Genomic DNA, 16,047 nt, shown 5'->3' with positions numbered 1-16,047 from the left:
ACGCGCCCACCTGCACGGGAGACGGGCACCAAGGGCCACCCCTGGAGGGCGGAGGCACAGTAGGTCGGGACATGGTGTGTGTCCCGGAGCTGGAGGTCTGGAGAGGCACCCATTTGTGCACGAGCTCCTGATGCCCCTGAAGAAAGAGCCCCCCACTCCTGCCCCCGCCACACACACTGCTGTCACTGGGCAGTGCCACTCTGCACTGCTGTGTCTCCAGGTCCTGTCTTTTTCATTTCACACTCACACTCACACACTCACACACACTCACACACTCACACACATTCTCACACATACACACACACACTCACACACACACACACACACTCACACACACACACTCATACACATTCTCACACATACACACACACATACTCACACACACACACTCACACACATACACACACACTCATACACACACATTAACACACATTCTCACACACACACATTCTCACACATACACACACACTCATAGTCACACACGCACATTCACACACACACTCACACTCACACACTCATACACACATACACATGCATACATACATGCACATTCACACACTCACACACACTCATATTCACATATGCACATGCACACCTCTTTGACACACACACATTCTCACACATACACACACACACACTCATACTCACACATGCATATACACATGCACATTCACACACACATTCACACACACACTCACACACACTCACACACACACTCATACACATGCACACGCACACCCCTTTGACAGCCATGCACCGGATACAGCTTTAATGTTTTACTCCTATTCACTCATTTCACCTCCCCCCAGTTCTACCCTCCACCTTCCTGTGAGGGGGCCCTGGGGTGTAGAATAGGACACCCCCTCCGGCCTGTACAGCCACAACCCCGTTCAGTCCGACATCCTAATGGATCTCAGTGACGACGTCACAGCCGCAGAGCAAGCTGGTCATCGAGCCGCACACCTGGGATGGGTGATGGCGCCGCCTTCCCGCCAGGGAGACTGAGGCGGGGCGGCAGCAGGAGGCCTGGCAGTGGCAGGAGGCCTGGCGGCGGCAGGAGGCCTGGCGGCGGCAGGAGGCCTGGCAGTGGCAGGAGGCCTGGCAGTGGCAGGAGGCCTGGCGGCGGCAGGAGGCCTGGCGGTGGCAGGAGGCCTGGCGGCAGCAGGAGGCCTGGCGGTGGCAGGAGGCCTGGCGGCAGCAGGAGGCCTGGCGGGGTGGAGTGGCGGAGGGAGAAAGGCCCAGAGCAGAAACGCCCGCTGTGGCTTCCGAGAGGCACTGGGAGGTGGGGTTCTGGCTGCGGGAGGGGGTGGTCGTGAGAAGACCGGGCTGTGGGATCCGTCTGGATGCTGGAGGCGGTAACTGGTGGTGGACGGAGAGGGACAGACCGGCCGAGATGCCCAGAGGGCACGGGGGCTGGGCTGCGCCCAGGGCGGCAGCTGCCTTTGCTCCTCTGGCCGCTTCTTCGAAAGCCACACACCGAGAGCGAGATGGCAGCCGCTCTGGGCGCAGCCTCCACCGCGGGCCCCCCACTGGGCTCCTTCCGTCCCTCCACGCAGCTCCACGCTGGGGAAGAAACCAACCCCGGCCGTCGCCTGGTGCCACCCATCAGAAGGGTGTCCTGAGGACAGCGAGTGCCTGCGGCCACGGGTCCTCCCGGTCCCAGCAGGGAAGGCGGCTGATGGGGAGGGAGCGGCGGGGGGCGGGGTGGCGCCTCGGGGTGCCTCCGGGGCTCTGGCCCTCCGTGACCCCGCGCCCCGCCTGCCAGAGCGGCCAGCCCTGACCTTGGCTCTCATCGGCTTTAAATAGACGGAGCACCAGCCCGTGGCTGGGTGGGGTTTTGCACGATCAGGCCTCACCGGCTGCCGTGGCCAACGATCCTTTCATGGGCGTGTCCTGGGCCTTTTCTGTCGGGCGGCGGAGCAGCGAGGACACTGCTCTCTCACTCGGGGAGGAAGACGGTTTGGGTTTGAAGTGTTTGGGGAGCAGGTGGGGGAATAGGTGGCATGTTTTGTCTTCATTTCTTTTGGTTCCGTTTCATGCTACACGATTAAGGAGAAAGGCTGTCATGCGGGCGTTCCTAGGAGGCCTGACCATCACGCTTAGTCAAACCGTAGGGTCCGGGTGTGGGAAACAGAGAAAAAGAAGTAATAACAGTGAGTGCGGCACACTCAGTTTGGATGGTTTGACTCATAGTAACTCTACCAGGGACCTGCGTACCCATCTCCCAGGTGGGGGCACTGAGGCCCCCAGTGTGAGTGACGTGTCGGAGGGAAATGCACGGCATGGACTTGTTTCCGGAACCTACTGCGTCTCCCCCATCTGTCCGCTGCGTTTCCGGAGCCCGAGTGTTGACTCTAAGTCTTGTTTGGCCAATTCCATGAGCGTCTCTAACAACATCCAGCATTGAAGCAAACGATTTAAGACCAGCCAGCATTGGGTATTTCTGAAATACAGAGACTCTTTTAATGTAGCCTGTCCTCAGTCTTAGGGGTTCCATCTCTCCGAACCCTAGAGGTACAGGCAGCCCTAGAGTTGAAGGCAGATTGGGGGTCTTTTCCCCGCGTTTGCCCTGATTTATAAAAAGTGGAGGCGGGGGTGGGGAAGGAGTGGGTAGCTGGCCACCCCATCCCGCATCCCCTGGGGTCTCGACTGGAAAGAAAACAGACCCGACCTCTCTCCATCCTGTGTTGTTCATGGGGGATTAAGCGCTGCCTCTGTGTGAAGTGTTGCAGCGTTTGCGCTGTCGCTGTGCACAGTGCCCCACTGTCACCATAGGGAGCGGCTCAGACCTTCAGCAAAGCCCCACTCCAGGGCGGGGGGAGAAAGCCGTGGCGGCGCTGAAGCCCTGCACCTTGGGGTTCGAGGGCGGGTACGTCCGCGGTCCGTCCCGCGGCAGGTGGGTGCCGGCCGCAGCTCATCCTCCTGCTCTTCTGTCCGCAGGGAAGAGCTTCACGCTGACGATCACCGTCTTCACAAACCCGCCGCAGGTCGCCACTTACCACCGCGCCATCAAGATCACCGTGGATGGGCCCCGGGAACCCCGAAGTAAGTGGGCCCCTCGGGGCTGGCACGCCCCCCGGCGGGCACGCTCGGGCGCCAGGGACAGTGTCCTCGAGTCCTTGGGTCCCACTGGCGTCGCTCAGATGTGGCTACAGCCTCTGCCAGCGGGGATGCGTGCCGGGCCCCTGCAGGGGGAGGAATTGTACTCTGACGCTGTCTCTCTCCGAGGCAGCCTCTGAGCTCTCTCTGAAACGTCCTCAGAGGGCAGAGGGGGCGAGGCTGACTCAGACGCATGTCAGAACCATGTCGGGCTGCGGGAGAGGAAGCACGAGTCCCTCAATACATGGAGTCCGACAGGATCAGAGACAAATAGTGAATGGACATGGACAGGCACAGGGGCGGCCGAGAAAAGGCCTGGGGTCAGAGTGGACCACAAGGGCCTGATCCCATCCGAGCTGTCTTTGTATTCGTTTGTGAAGGCTGGGGAAGGAAACCATGAAAATGACCGTTTTCTTTGGGTGGCACAGATGGAAATCTTATTACAGGATTGTTTAAAATAGAGAAAGGGAGGGTAGGAGGATGCTTTGGGGTTGGGGAGGGGAGAAACCGGTAAATATAGAAAGATGGCACCGAAAAAACAGCTCCTATGAGGAGAGCTTTTAGAAGGAGTGGGTTGTTTAGTCTGCAGAGGGATGTCTTGCTGGTGACTTAATGACTATCTTGGGGTAAACACGGGAGTAACACTCTTTTCCAAGCCGCACCCTTCCCGGGTGGAGGCGGGGCTCCCCATCCAGATCTGTGGCGCTGCCTGGGGCCCCGCCCAGTCCGGGTGCCTCACAGTATCGGGGTCCCCGGCGGAAACTCATCTCTCTGCTCAGGGGGGACATTCAGCACCAGGGCTTCCTGGTCCTGGAGGCTGAGCTGCAGGGAGGCCGGGCTCTGAGGCGCAGAGATAAGGAGCCTGAGTTCTGGGGGCAAACAGGGGGGGTGCTGGTCCAGGCACTTACACCGCCAGCAGGTCACGGAGCCCCCCGACCCTCGGGTTCCTCATCTGCAGAACAGGGATTCTACTGAGCGCTTCTGTGTGCGATTGAATGGGGTCGTGAGCGCCTGGCAGGGAAGGGACGGGGGGGGGGGAGGCGGGGAGCCCTGGAGAGCCCCCCACCCGCCTGCATCTCCCTGGCGTCGCTCAGGCCAGACCCTCTGAGGACTTTTGTTGTGGGGGAGCCGTGTGGCCGCCCTGGGCGTGGCTCCCTGCGTGTCACCCTTGCTCAGAGCACCTGTGGCCGTCTGTCCCGTGGTCCCGGCCACAGCCTCCTGGCCGGCTGGTCCCCTGCTAGAACCATCCAGGGCCTGCCTCAGCTTCCCCGGTGCTGGAGTGGGAAGAGCCCCTCAGAAAACGGCCCCCACCAGGACGGCCCCCGGGACACGGTGTTCGTCCACGGCCCCCTCGGTTCCACGTGCCACCCTCCCGGGCTCCCTCCCATCTGAGCTTCTCTCCCCAGCAGCTTTCTCTGGCCCTGCCCGGACCCAGGAAACCGGGCTTGGTGACATCCTATTCCAGTTCCTGTGTGAAAAGCAGGGACTGCCAGTGACCACCCAACCCCGGGGTGCCCGGGGGCACGGGAGGGTTCCCAAGTGGGAATGGCGAAGCCAGGACGAGCAGTGACCTGCTTTACACGGAGCGGGACGGGAGCTCTGCCGGAGCAGAGAGGAGCCGGGCTACCTGACAGCAAGGCCGGGGCCGGGGGCGGGGGTAGGGGGGGGGAGCAGAGGGGCTGGGGGCAGGTGGGCCCGGGGGCAGAGGGCCCGGGGGCAGAGGGCGGGGAGGACTGGACGCTGAGTGGGATGCGCTCCTAGGGGGCCTCACTCGGGGGCTGTCGAGTCTGTCTCTACAGGCGGACGGAAGCGAGCAGCCCAGTGGCGGCCTGCCTGGAGGAGAGAGCTCACACCACGTGGCCCCTCGACAGACCCCGCCCTCTGCCCTCCTGTCCATCACCAAGGGTGGGGTGCCCCTCGCTAGTGTCTGCTGTCACCTCCAAGGCCCTGAGAGGTGGTTGGAGACGGACGGTGCGGGGCCTCCTCAGAGCCCGCCGCGGGGGAAGCGGGGGGTGGCGGCCGGGGTCTGCCGTCCACTCGCCTCCCTGGCCTCTCCCTCCAGGAGCAGCCAGTGTGGCCGAGGGCGCGGGGCTGGCCGAAGGGGCCCCCGGAGAGGCGCCTGTGTGTGGCGACTTTCCTGGAAGTGAGAGTTAAATGAGCACGTATGTGCCGGACATAAAGAGGTGTTCTCCGTGCAGGGACACAGCCTCAGTTTCCCCAGCGGTTCTGGGAAAAGGCAGAGGCAGCCCGGGGCCGGACGCTGCTGTCCTCTCAGCTGTGAGGGGCCGGGGGGGGGGGGGGGTGGCCGTGGCTGCTCGTCGCGTGCGGTTTTCCTGCTGTGTCTGCCCGCCTCGGGTCCGGTGGGAAGTTCTTCTTTTTGATGAAGCTCTGCTCACCGCTATTTTTTTTTTTAAGAGAAAGTTAACAAGTTTTGCAGCTTTATTGGGATGTCAGCGACATGGTGTGTAAGTTTAAAGTCTCCTAAAGGATCCGCGTACACGTTTATGTTGTGACATGCTTATCACAGGAAGTCGGTCAGCACACCATCGCCTCACACAGCTCAGTGAGTGTGTGTGTGTGCGTGTGCGTGTGCATGCACGTGTGTATGTGTGCATGTGTGGGTGTGTACACGTGCGCATGTGTGTACGAGTGTGTGCATCCACGTGTGTGTATATGTGTGCGTGTGTGCGTGTGTACGTGTGTGCATGTGTGTACGAGTGTGTGCATCCACGTGTGTGTATGTGTGTGCATGTGCGCGCATGTGTGGGTGTGTGCATGTGTGTACGAGTGTGTGCATCCACGTGTGTATGTGTGTGCGCGCGCACACATGTGTGGGTGTGTACACATGTGCATGTGTGAACGAGTGTGTGCATCCACGTGTGTGTATATGTGTGTGTGCATGTGCGTGCGTGTGTGGGTGTGTATGTGTGTGCATGTGTGTACGAGTGTGTGCATCCACGTGTGTGTATATGTGTGCGTGTGTGCGCATGTGTGGGTGTGTGCATGTGCGCATGTGTGTACGAGTGTGTGCATCCACGTGTGTATGTGTGTGTGTGCGTGTGTGTGTGGTGAGAGCTCTCAGAGCTCCTCTCTGGCAGCTGTCACGCATACACTGAACACACGCTGTTCACTAGAGTCACGTCCGTACATCACAGCCCAGGGCTTACTCCTCTTCTAGCCGGAAGTGTGTACCCTGTGACCAGTTCCACTCATTTCCGCCCCCGCCCTCCCCCGGCAGCCCCGGTCTTCCCTGTGCCTCCGAGCTCCGTTCTTCAGGTTCCACAGTGAGGCCACACAGCGCTGCTCTGCCTGTCGGACCATCTCACTCAGCACAATGCCCTCGAGGCGCATCCGTGTCCTGGCAAATAGCAGGATTCCCTTCTTTCTCCTGGCTAATACCCCACTGTGTGCGATTCATACTCACACACTCATACACACATACACACACTCACACACTCACACATACACTCACACACTCATACACACACTCACACACTCACACATACACTCACACACACACTCACACACACTCACACACTCACACACACACACACACACTCACACACACTCACACACTCATACACACACTCCACTCACACACACTCACACATATGCTCACACACCCATACACACTCACACACTCATACAGACTCACATACACAAACACACATACACTCACACACTCATACACTCGCATACTCACTCATACACACACACACATACACACACACTCATACACACTCACATACACACTCACACATATACTCACACACACATACACACTCACATATACACATTCACACACATACACTCACACACACTCACACACACACATACACTCACACACTCATACACACACACACTCATACACACTCACATACACACTCACACATATACTCACACACCCATACACACTCACATATACACATTCACACACATACACTCACACATTCATACACACTTGCATACTCACTCATACACTCACACACACACAGATACACTCACACACTCATACACACTCGCATACTCACACATATACTCACACACCCATACACACTCACATATACACATTCACACACATACACTCACACATTCATACACACTTGCATACTCACTCATACACTCACACACACACACACACACATACACACACACATACACACATACTCATACACACACACACATACACTCTCACACACACACACACTCACTCACACACACACACACACACACACACACTCATCACTGCCTTTTCTTCATCCATCCACCCATCCACCCATCCACCCATCGAGAGGCACGTAGGTTGCTCTGTGTCTGGGACATTGTGGCTGATTCACAGTCACCTCGGATGTGGTGCTGAGCGGTCCCTGCTTGTAGATCAGGAGGCCCAGACAGCGTCACGTCTATGATTACAAGACCCCCAATGTCCTCCTCATTATGGTGCTGGGGGTTCTGGGTAATTCTTGTAGAATGGCCTGGCATGGCCAAGTCAAATAGTTTTTTGGTGTGTGTTTTTTTTTTTTAGTATATTTTTTTTTTATTGATTTCAGAGAGGAAGGGAGAGGGAGAGAGAGAGAAACATCAATGATGAGAGAATCATGGATCGGCTGCCTCCTGTGCGTCCCCCACTGAGGATCTAGCCCGCAACCTGGGCATGTGTCCTGACCGGGAATTGAACTGTGACCTCCTGGTTCATAGGTCCACGCTCAACCACTGAGCCACGCCGGCCGGGCTTATGTCTTATGTTTGTAGGACCTCATTAAAACCTCTGGCGTGGTCCATGCGTCTGTCATTCAGCCCGTGTGCCTGCAATACAGTCGTGTTGATGGGCAGATGCTCCGCGAGAGGACTTGAATGTGCGCCTCAGCTCGGTCCTGAGCGGGAGGATGTTTTGCTGAGCAGAGGGTGAGGAGGACGAGCCGTTGGCGCCTCTTTGACCCCGTGGCGGGGGGTGGGGGCGTCCCCGTGCTGTGGGGTGTAGACGGTCATGCTGATGTCATGAGCCGTCACCTGTCTAGCCAGGAGTCTGTTACATCTGGAACACTGTGTAACCCAATTAAAAACGGAAAAGGTTAATAAAACAAACATTGGCCATTTCTGGGGTGACGTCTGCCCTGGGGTGGAAGGAGCCGGTCACAGCCACGGCGCTGGGAGCCCGGGGCCGGGTAATGGCTGGGGCGCTGGGATATGCTGTGTCCCGCGGCCCTGGTGTTAGGCCAGCCAACGTCGTTTTTAAATAGGGAGTTACTGTCCAGATCATCCGCCTGAAGGCCTGGTGCCCATCACTCACTCGCTTTGCGAAGGGCTGCGTTGAGATTCAGCAGCAGCGAAGGCCGTTTTCTTCGACGCTTCTGAGTGCACATAGCAAGCCCATCCTAGATGCGCGGCGGGGACACGGGACCTGTACAAGGTAGAGGGCAAGTTTGTCTCAACTGAAGACAAGTATCCCAGTTTTTTCACCAAGCTATTTTCTCTTAATCATGAGAACTCCTGATAATAATGGCAGCCCCATGCTGTTTGCCCAGCACCGCTCCCCGCCCTGGCACAGGCGCTCATGCAGCCTTCGCCAGAGCAGGCGGGGAGGCTGAGCCGGGGGGATGGAGGCCCTCGCCAAGGTCACGGGGTCAGGCAGCGGCAGTGCCAGGGCAGCCAGACGCGGGACCCGCAGGCGCCGTCTGCCTTTGGGAACCGCACCAGCTCCTCCCCGAGCTACCGACTGAAGTTTGTTTCAGAAACGTCTGATGCGGAGAGTTTGTCGATACGGTTCTGCTTTAAGTGCCGTTTCCTCGGAGAAAGCAGAGCCCGCAGCCTTGGCAGCGGTCGCGTTTGTGCTGACGGGAAGGGATCGCGTGTTCCCTGGGGCAGGAGGCAGCCACGCCGTCACACGTTCGATGCGGTTCCGTGTCTGTCCCTGCGGGGTCCACGTGGGCGGCCGGGCATCCGTGGGGACCTGACGGGGGGTGCATGGCACACACCCCTTCTGCCCGTGCCGGCTGCAGGAGTCGTGCGACAGGTGGCCACCAGTGAGCAGTCCAGGCCCCTTTGGCGAGTCTCCGCGGAGGCCGTGCGAGGGATGTTTGTGTCATGTGTTCCTGAACGGCCAGCGGAAGGCCAGGCGACTTCATGGGTCTGTAATCTTGGATTTAACCATCGGTCATTGTCACTTTGCTTGAAGTGTATCTTTTTTTTAAACATACTTTTATTGATTTCAGAGAGGAAGGGAGAGGAAGAGAGAGAGAAAAAAACATCAATGATGAGAGAGACTCATGGATCGGCTGCCTCCTGCACGCCCAACACTGGGGATCAAGCCCACAACCCGGGGATGTGCCCTCACGGGGAATCGAACCGTGACCTCCTGGTTCATAGGTCGATGCTCAACCACCCAGTGCCACACCACACAGTGCCAACCACCCAGTGCCACACCACCGAGAGCCACACCACCCAGTGCCACACCACCCAGTGCCACACCACCGAGAGCCACACCACCCAGTGCCACACCACCCAGTGCCACACCACCCAGTGCCACACCACCCAGTGCCACACCACCGAGAGCCACACCACCGAGAGCCACACCACCCAGTGCCACACCACCGAGAGCCACACCACCCAGTGCCACACCACCGAGAGCCACACCACCCAGTGCCACACCACCCAGGGCCACACCACCCAGTGCCACACCACCCAGTGCCACACCACCGAGAGCCACACCACCGAGAGCCACACCACCCAGTGCCACACCACCGAGAGCCACACCACCCAGGGCCACACCACCCAGTGCCACACCACCGAGAGCCACACCACCCAGTGCCACACCACCCAGTGCCACACCACCAAGAGCCATACCACCCAGTGCCACACCACCGAGAGCCACACCACCCAGTGCCACACCACCGAGAGCCATACCACCCAGTGCCACACCACCCAGTGCCACACCACCAAGAGCCATACCACCCAGTGCCACACCACCGAGAGCCACACCACCCAGTGCCACACCACCCAGTGCCACACCACCAAGAGCCACACCACCCAGTGCCACACCACCAAGAGCCATACCACCCAGTGCCACACCACCGAGAGCCACACCACCCAGTGCCACACCACCCAGTGCCACACCACCGAGAGCCACACCACCCAGTGCCACACCACCGAGAGCCATACCACCCAGTGCCACACCACCCAGTGCCACACCACCAAGAGCCATACCACCGAGAGCCACACCACCCAGTGCCACACCACCAAGAGCCATACCACCGAGAGCCACACCACCCAGTGCCACACCACCGAGAGCCACACCACCCAGTGCCACACCACCCAGTGCCACACCACCAAGAGCCATACCACCCAGTGCCACACCACCGAGAGCCACACCACCCAGGGCCACACCACCAAGAGCCATACCACCCAGTGCCACACCACCCAGTGCCACACCACCGAGAGCCACACCACCCAGTGCCACACCACCAAGAGCCATACCACCCAGTGCCACACCACCAAGAGCCATACCACCCAGTGCCACACCACCCAGTGCCACAGCAACCAGTGCAACACCACTGAGAGCCATACCACCCAGTGCCACACCACCGAGAGCCACACCACCCAGTGCCACACCACCCAGTGCCACACCACCAAGAGCCATACCACCCAGTGCCACACCACCCAGTGCCACACCACCAAGAGCCATACCACCCAGTGCCACACCACCGAGAGCCACACCACCCAGTGCCACACCACCGAGAGCCATACCACCCAGTGCCACACCACCCAGTGCCACACCACCAAGAGCCATACCACCCAGTGCCACACCACCGAGAGCCACACCACCCAGTGCCACACCACCCAGTGCCACACCACCAAGAGCCATACCACCCAGTGCCACACCACCCAGTGCCACACCACCGAGAGCCATACCACCCAGTGCCACACCACCCAGTGCCACACCACCAAGAGCCATACCACCCAGTGCCACACCACCCAGTGCCACACCACCGAGAGCCATACCACCCAGTGCCACACCACCCAGTGCCACACCACCAAGAGCCATACCACCCAGTGCCACACCACCGAGAGCCACACCACCCAGTGCCACACCACCCAGTGCCACACCACCAAGAGCCATACCACCCAGTGCCACACCACCCAGTGCCACACCACCCAGTGCCACACCACCAAGAGCCACACCACCCAGTGCCACACCACCCAGTGCCACACCACCAAGAGCCATACCACCCAGTGCCACACCACCAAGAGCCATACCACCCAGTGCCACACCACCGAGAGCCATACCACCCAGTGCCACAGCAACCAGTGCAACACCACTGAGAGCCACACCACCCAGTGCCACACCACCGAGAGCCACACCACCCAGTGCCACACCACCCAGTGCCACCCCACTGAGGTCGAGAACTAAGTTCTCCATCACAGCCCTTGCGACAACTTACTGTATGAAGGGCTAAAGGAAAAACTCCTATCTGCGTTTGGGCTTTCGTTTCTCAATTTTGAAACATGTGAGAAGGTCTCTGGGCCCTGAACTGGGCCGTGGGCTTCACGCCGGCGCCGTGGCCAGGGGTGTGCACGCGGCAGGCGGTGCTCTCGCCCCCTTTCCTCTGCGGTCACACTTGGCATGGAGCGAGGTCGCCTCTCGCGAGTTCCACTCGAAGGGGAACAAGAAACGTCAGACAAACCCTCGGCTCCCACCCACAGGGCCTGGAGGCCGGGCTCTGTGGGCCTTGCCTTCCTAGCGCATTAGCCTGTCCGCGCCACCCCGGCCGGACTGGAGGAGGCACTTGCTCGCTGCCAGTGTTTAAAGGGCTTTTGTCGTTCGCTTTTTACGTTACCTGGCTCTGAGTAGCGCACTCAGTTTCCCGCGGCCCTGGCTCCTGGCCATCCACTCGTAATCTCAGGGGTTGGGGTCCCCACTGGGGCACCTGCTAACTGTGTGGGTGACCCACCGGGGGTGCGGGCCTGGCTGTGCCTCCGCAGGGACGGGGGCTGTCGTGCGGGGTGGGAGGCTGAGTGGGGCCCCCCCGTGGATGGTGGGAACCACGCCTGGGACACAGGAGCCTCGGGGAGCTGGGCAGAGGCCCGAGACCCTTGGCCGTAAGGCAACGCTAAAGAGAGAAGATTTGTGAAGCCGAAGCTTAAAAATTCATGAAGCTGCATAACACAGCCTTTTAGATGTTTGTTTAAACATTTATGTATTTTGATTTTTTCCAGTTTCTTTTGTATTTAGCCCCAGTTCAGTGGTGCAGTTTCTTTTCCGGGGGTCCCTTGTGTGCTCATGGCCGGGCCTCCCAACAGTGAAGGTGACCCGGGGGCGGGGCGGGGGCGGGGCGGGGTTCTGTGTGAGCAGCGTTGGATGCCGGTGGTACTTGCCATCCACCAGGTAGGCCTTTTCCAAAATATGTGTGTGGCTGAGGGTGAGGTGCTTCCACAAGTTCTAGAAAACAGACACAAGACGGACACAAGACGTGCCGGTCTCCTGGGGTTCAGACGAGGGCAGCTCACCTGCGGGGGCCGGGGGAGCCGGGACAGCCAGCCACCGCCAGGCTTTGCAGCATAGAGAGGCGCTCAGCCGCCCTCGGGTTTCTGAAGCCACGTGCCCGCAGCTGCTCAGGGCGGGTTTCTGGTTGGTTGGTTGGTTGGTTGCTTAGGGTTTTTGTTTGTTTTTTGCACATGTGGGGGTGTCTGTTTGGGAGCCCCTTCTCCTTGCCCCTCACAGACACTCGGTGGCCCGGGGATCACCGCACAGCGTTGGGGATCCTTCGTGCCGGCGCTGATCCCGTGGTCGGCGGCCCCCCCACCTGTGGCCTGAGAGCAGCCCCCTCCCCCCGTGGTTGGGGAGCGGCTAAGTGAGGCCCACGCTGCCATCTGGTTGCGTTAGGGGAGCAGTTAAGCGCGGCCTTGGGGGCCTGGCAGCTGCAGGAACAGGGGCCGGGTTCCACGCGCAGCTCCACGCGAGTGGGCGCCCACGGCTGGGCTGATGCCGGGTGGATCGCTGACGTCGCCTGGCAGCCCTGGCACTTCACAGCGCCGGCCTCCGGCGAGGGGTGGACTCGGGACTGTGCCCACACGTGAGCATAGGCATCTTTCACTTTGAAAACACGACAAAAACCTTCCTGGGATTTTGCCAGAGGCTTCGGTTCTTCCCTGTGCGGCCGAGTCGCTGAGAGAACGGCATCGGGGAGGCCCGAGTGCCGCAGCCCCACTCGCGGAGCACCGTGTCCGGGGCCGTTTAAATCCGTGCAGGAGAAGCTCCGGCTCCGACGCTGAGCTCGGGGGCCGAGCTGCACACGCGTGTTCCCACCCTGCGTGTTCCCGCCCCCGCGTGTTCCCGCCCTGCGTGTGCCCGCCCCCGCGTGTGCCCGCCCCCGCGTGTTCCCGCCCCGCGTGTTCCCGCTCCGCGTCTCCTGCTGCGCAGTTTGCTTCCCAGGGTGGCTTTGCTGCTGCGAGGGGTTGGCGATAAAGAGGCGATCATTGGGCGGAACCTGCTGCCGGCGTCACCCTGAGCGACCAGCACCGAGGGGAACACGGGCGCGGCCGGATGCGAAGCGGCTTTGCGGCTGAGCCTGGTTTTATTTCTGTCCGTCCCGGGTCCGCCTGGGCCTGCGGGGCTCCTAGGAAAGGACACCCTCGCCGGTCGGTTGGCTCTTGGTTAGAGCATCGGCCTTCGGACAGAAGGGTCGTGGGTTCGATTCCCAGTCAAGTGCACGTCCCCATTGGGGACGAGTGTGGGAGGCAACCGACCCATCTCTCTCCCATCGACGTCTCTCTCTCTCTCTCTCTCTCTCTCTCTCTCCCCCTCTCCCCGCTTCTCCCTTTTTTTCACTCCCTCTAGAAATCAATGGAAAAACATACCCTAGGGCAGCAGTTCTCAACCTTCCTAATGCTGTGACCCTTTAATACGGTTCCTCACGTTGTGGTGACCCCCAACCAGAAAATTATTTTCGTTGCTACTTCATCACTGTCATGTTGCTACTGTTATGAATCGTCATGTAAATATCTGATATGCAGGATGTATTTTCATTGTTACAAATTGAACATAATTAAAGCATAGTGATTAATCACAAAAACAATATGTACTTATATATGTGTTTTCCGATGGTCTTAGGCGACCCCTGTGAAAGGGTCGTGCAACCCCTGTGAAAGGGTCATTCGACCCCCAAAGGGGTCGCGACCCACAGGTTGAGAACCGCTGCCCTAGGGTGAGGATTAAAAATAATTCACTCCAGCCAGCAGCTACACATTCTGGAGGCACATTTATAATCGAAAGACAAGGTAAAAAGAAATTTAAGTTCCGAAAGCAACGTTTTTTTCTGTTTGCCTTTTTCTGTTTTAAGGAGTGCAATCAGGTGGGTCTGCCTGCTCCCTCCACCCCGTTGGCAGGGGAATGGCCAGGCCTGGGTTTTACTCCCGTGACTTATATAGACGCAGGGCCCCGGAGAGCAGGTATTGGCGTAAACGGAGGCTGCCAGTGAAGGCGTCCTGTTCTGGACCAAATGCTGAGCACCTGAGGCGATGTTTGTTGGTTTGGTTTGGTTTGGTTTGGTCTGGTCTGGTTTGTCTGGTTTGGTTTGGTTTGGTTTGGTTCCCCGTGGCTTGGGGGTGATCTGTCCTCTGGTTGTGGATAGAAAGTAAATATCTGAAATAAGTAAGATCCTCCGTGCTCAGTACATGGATGGTCCTTTTTGGATTTGCCCCTGACATCACCTTGTTTTTGTTTGACCTGACGGTGGTTTTATGATCTTTCTAACTCACCCATCTTGAAGAGCTGAGGAGTAAGCATAGCGACATGGTGGCGGTCATTTCCGATATCGCCAGCAGGGCGGAGCTCCGGTTCCAGACACGAGGCAGGGCCCGGGCCCGAGGCCGCGAGGCCGTGTTTGGAGCTGGACCAGCCAGCCCCTGCTTCTCCCCGCCTGCGTGTCCGTGTCCCTGTCTGCAGTGTGGGCTTGGGGACGCCTCCCTCACGGGGGGGTGAGGACTGAATGCGATAGCCTGAGAGGCAACCTACGGGGGCGGGGGGGACACCCCAGGTAGGAAGCTGGCTGCCGGATTCAGCCTTCCTCTCTTCCGTGACCAGAGCAGCGCCCCCAGCTCAGCATCCTCGGGTAAAACCAGGAAGATGGCACCCTTACTGGGGAGCGGCTGGTGCAGGCGGCATGAAGGGCCACGGCGCCTGGCACACAGGGGCCCTCACACATCAGCTGCTGGGAAAGCACATGCCCAGGACCAGGTCGGCCCTCCCTCCCGCATCCCCCCCTCCCCCCCGCAGGCCGGCCCTCCCCCAGGAAACTCCTGGGACTCTGCCCAGGTGGGGGCCAGAGAGCTGCCGGTGCCAACTTTAAAAAACCCTGGGCTCAGAATACAATACAATAAGGGCTTGTTTCTCTCCTTTCCTTCCACCCTCCCGGTTCTTAACCCCAAATACTGAAGCACCGAGCCGACAACTCATTCCTCGCTGGGGCCCTGCTTCCTTGCAGAAAGGTGTTCTTTCAAACAAAGGTTTCTGTCCAAATGTAGTTGTGTCTTAGCCGAGCGTTCGCACTCTTGCTGCTGTGGGACCTGGCAAGGCTCTTAGCATCTAGAAGCTTCCACCGCGCCATCCGCGAGGGCGGGGTGGTGATCCGAGCTGTGCCTGTGCAGAGGGTTGTTTGAAGGAACTGAGGTCATCCACAGGGGTGGGCCATAGTCGGCTATGGTCGCATCACAATAACACAATAATCGATAAATAATAATAGAAAAATAAGCTATGTTCCCCATAGTCACAATAGTAAACCCACTTGTGCCACCCAGTAGACGGTCTGCCCATTAGATAATAGCTATGTAATTAGATGATAGGAAAGTAATGGAGACATTTATTATTGGATGTGTTACATGAAAATCTGAGGGTCTCAAATAAAATGTTATGGGTTTCTCGAAGGCAGATTTCATCTCATTGTGGCTGCTGGG

General features: G+C 58.9%; 1 protein-coding gene across 3 annotated transcripts in view; it reads left to right on the top strand.

Annotated features, from left to right (window-relative positions):
* The window catches only part of RUNX1 (RUNX family transcription factor 1), a gene marked incomplete at its 5' end in the record, with an annotated part of 192,518 nt that overhangs the window by 129,183 nt on the left and 47,288 nt on the right, over window positions 1-16,047 (top strand). For all 3 annotated transcript variants that reach the window (XM_081087562.1, XM_081087561.1, XM_081087560.1), the window contains one exon: window positions 2,941-3,045. In XM_081087562.1, the coding sequence (XP_080943688.1) occupies window positions 2,941-3,045 (105 nt within the window). The remainder of the gene's footprint in view (window positions 1-2,940; window positions 3,046-16,047) is intronic.

Source organism: Myotis nattereri (genome assembly GCF_964212035.1).
Source record: "Myotis nattereri genome assembly, chromosome: 3".
NCBI lineage: Eukaryota > Metazoa > Chordata > Mammalia > Chiroptera > Vespertilionidae > Myotis > Myotis nattereri.
Note: the sequence above shows the minus strand (reverse complement) of the source record. Positions and strands in the feature narration are given on the sequence as shown.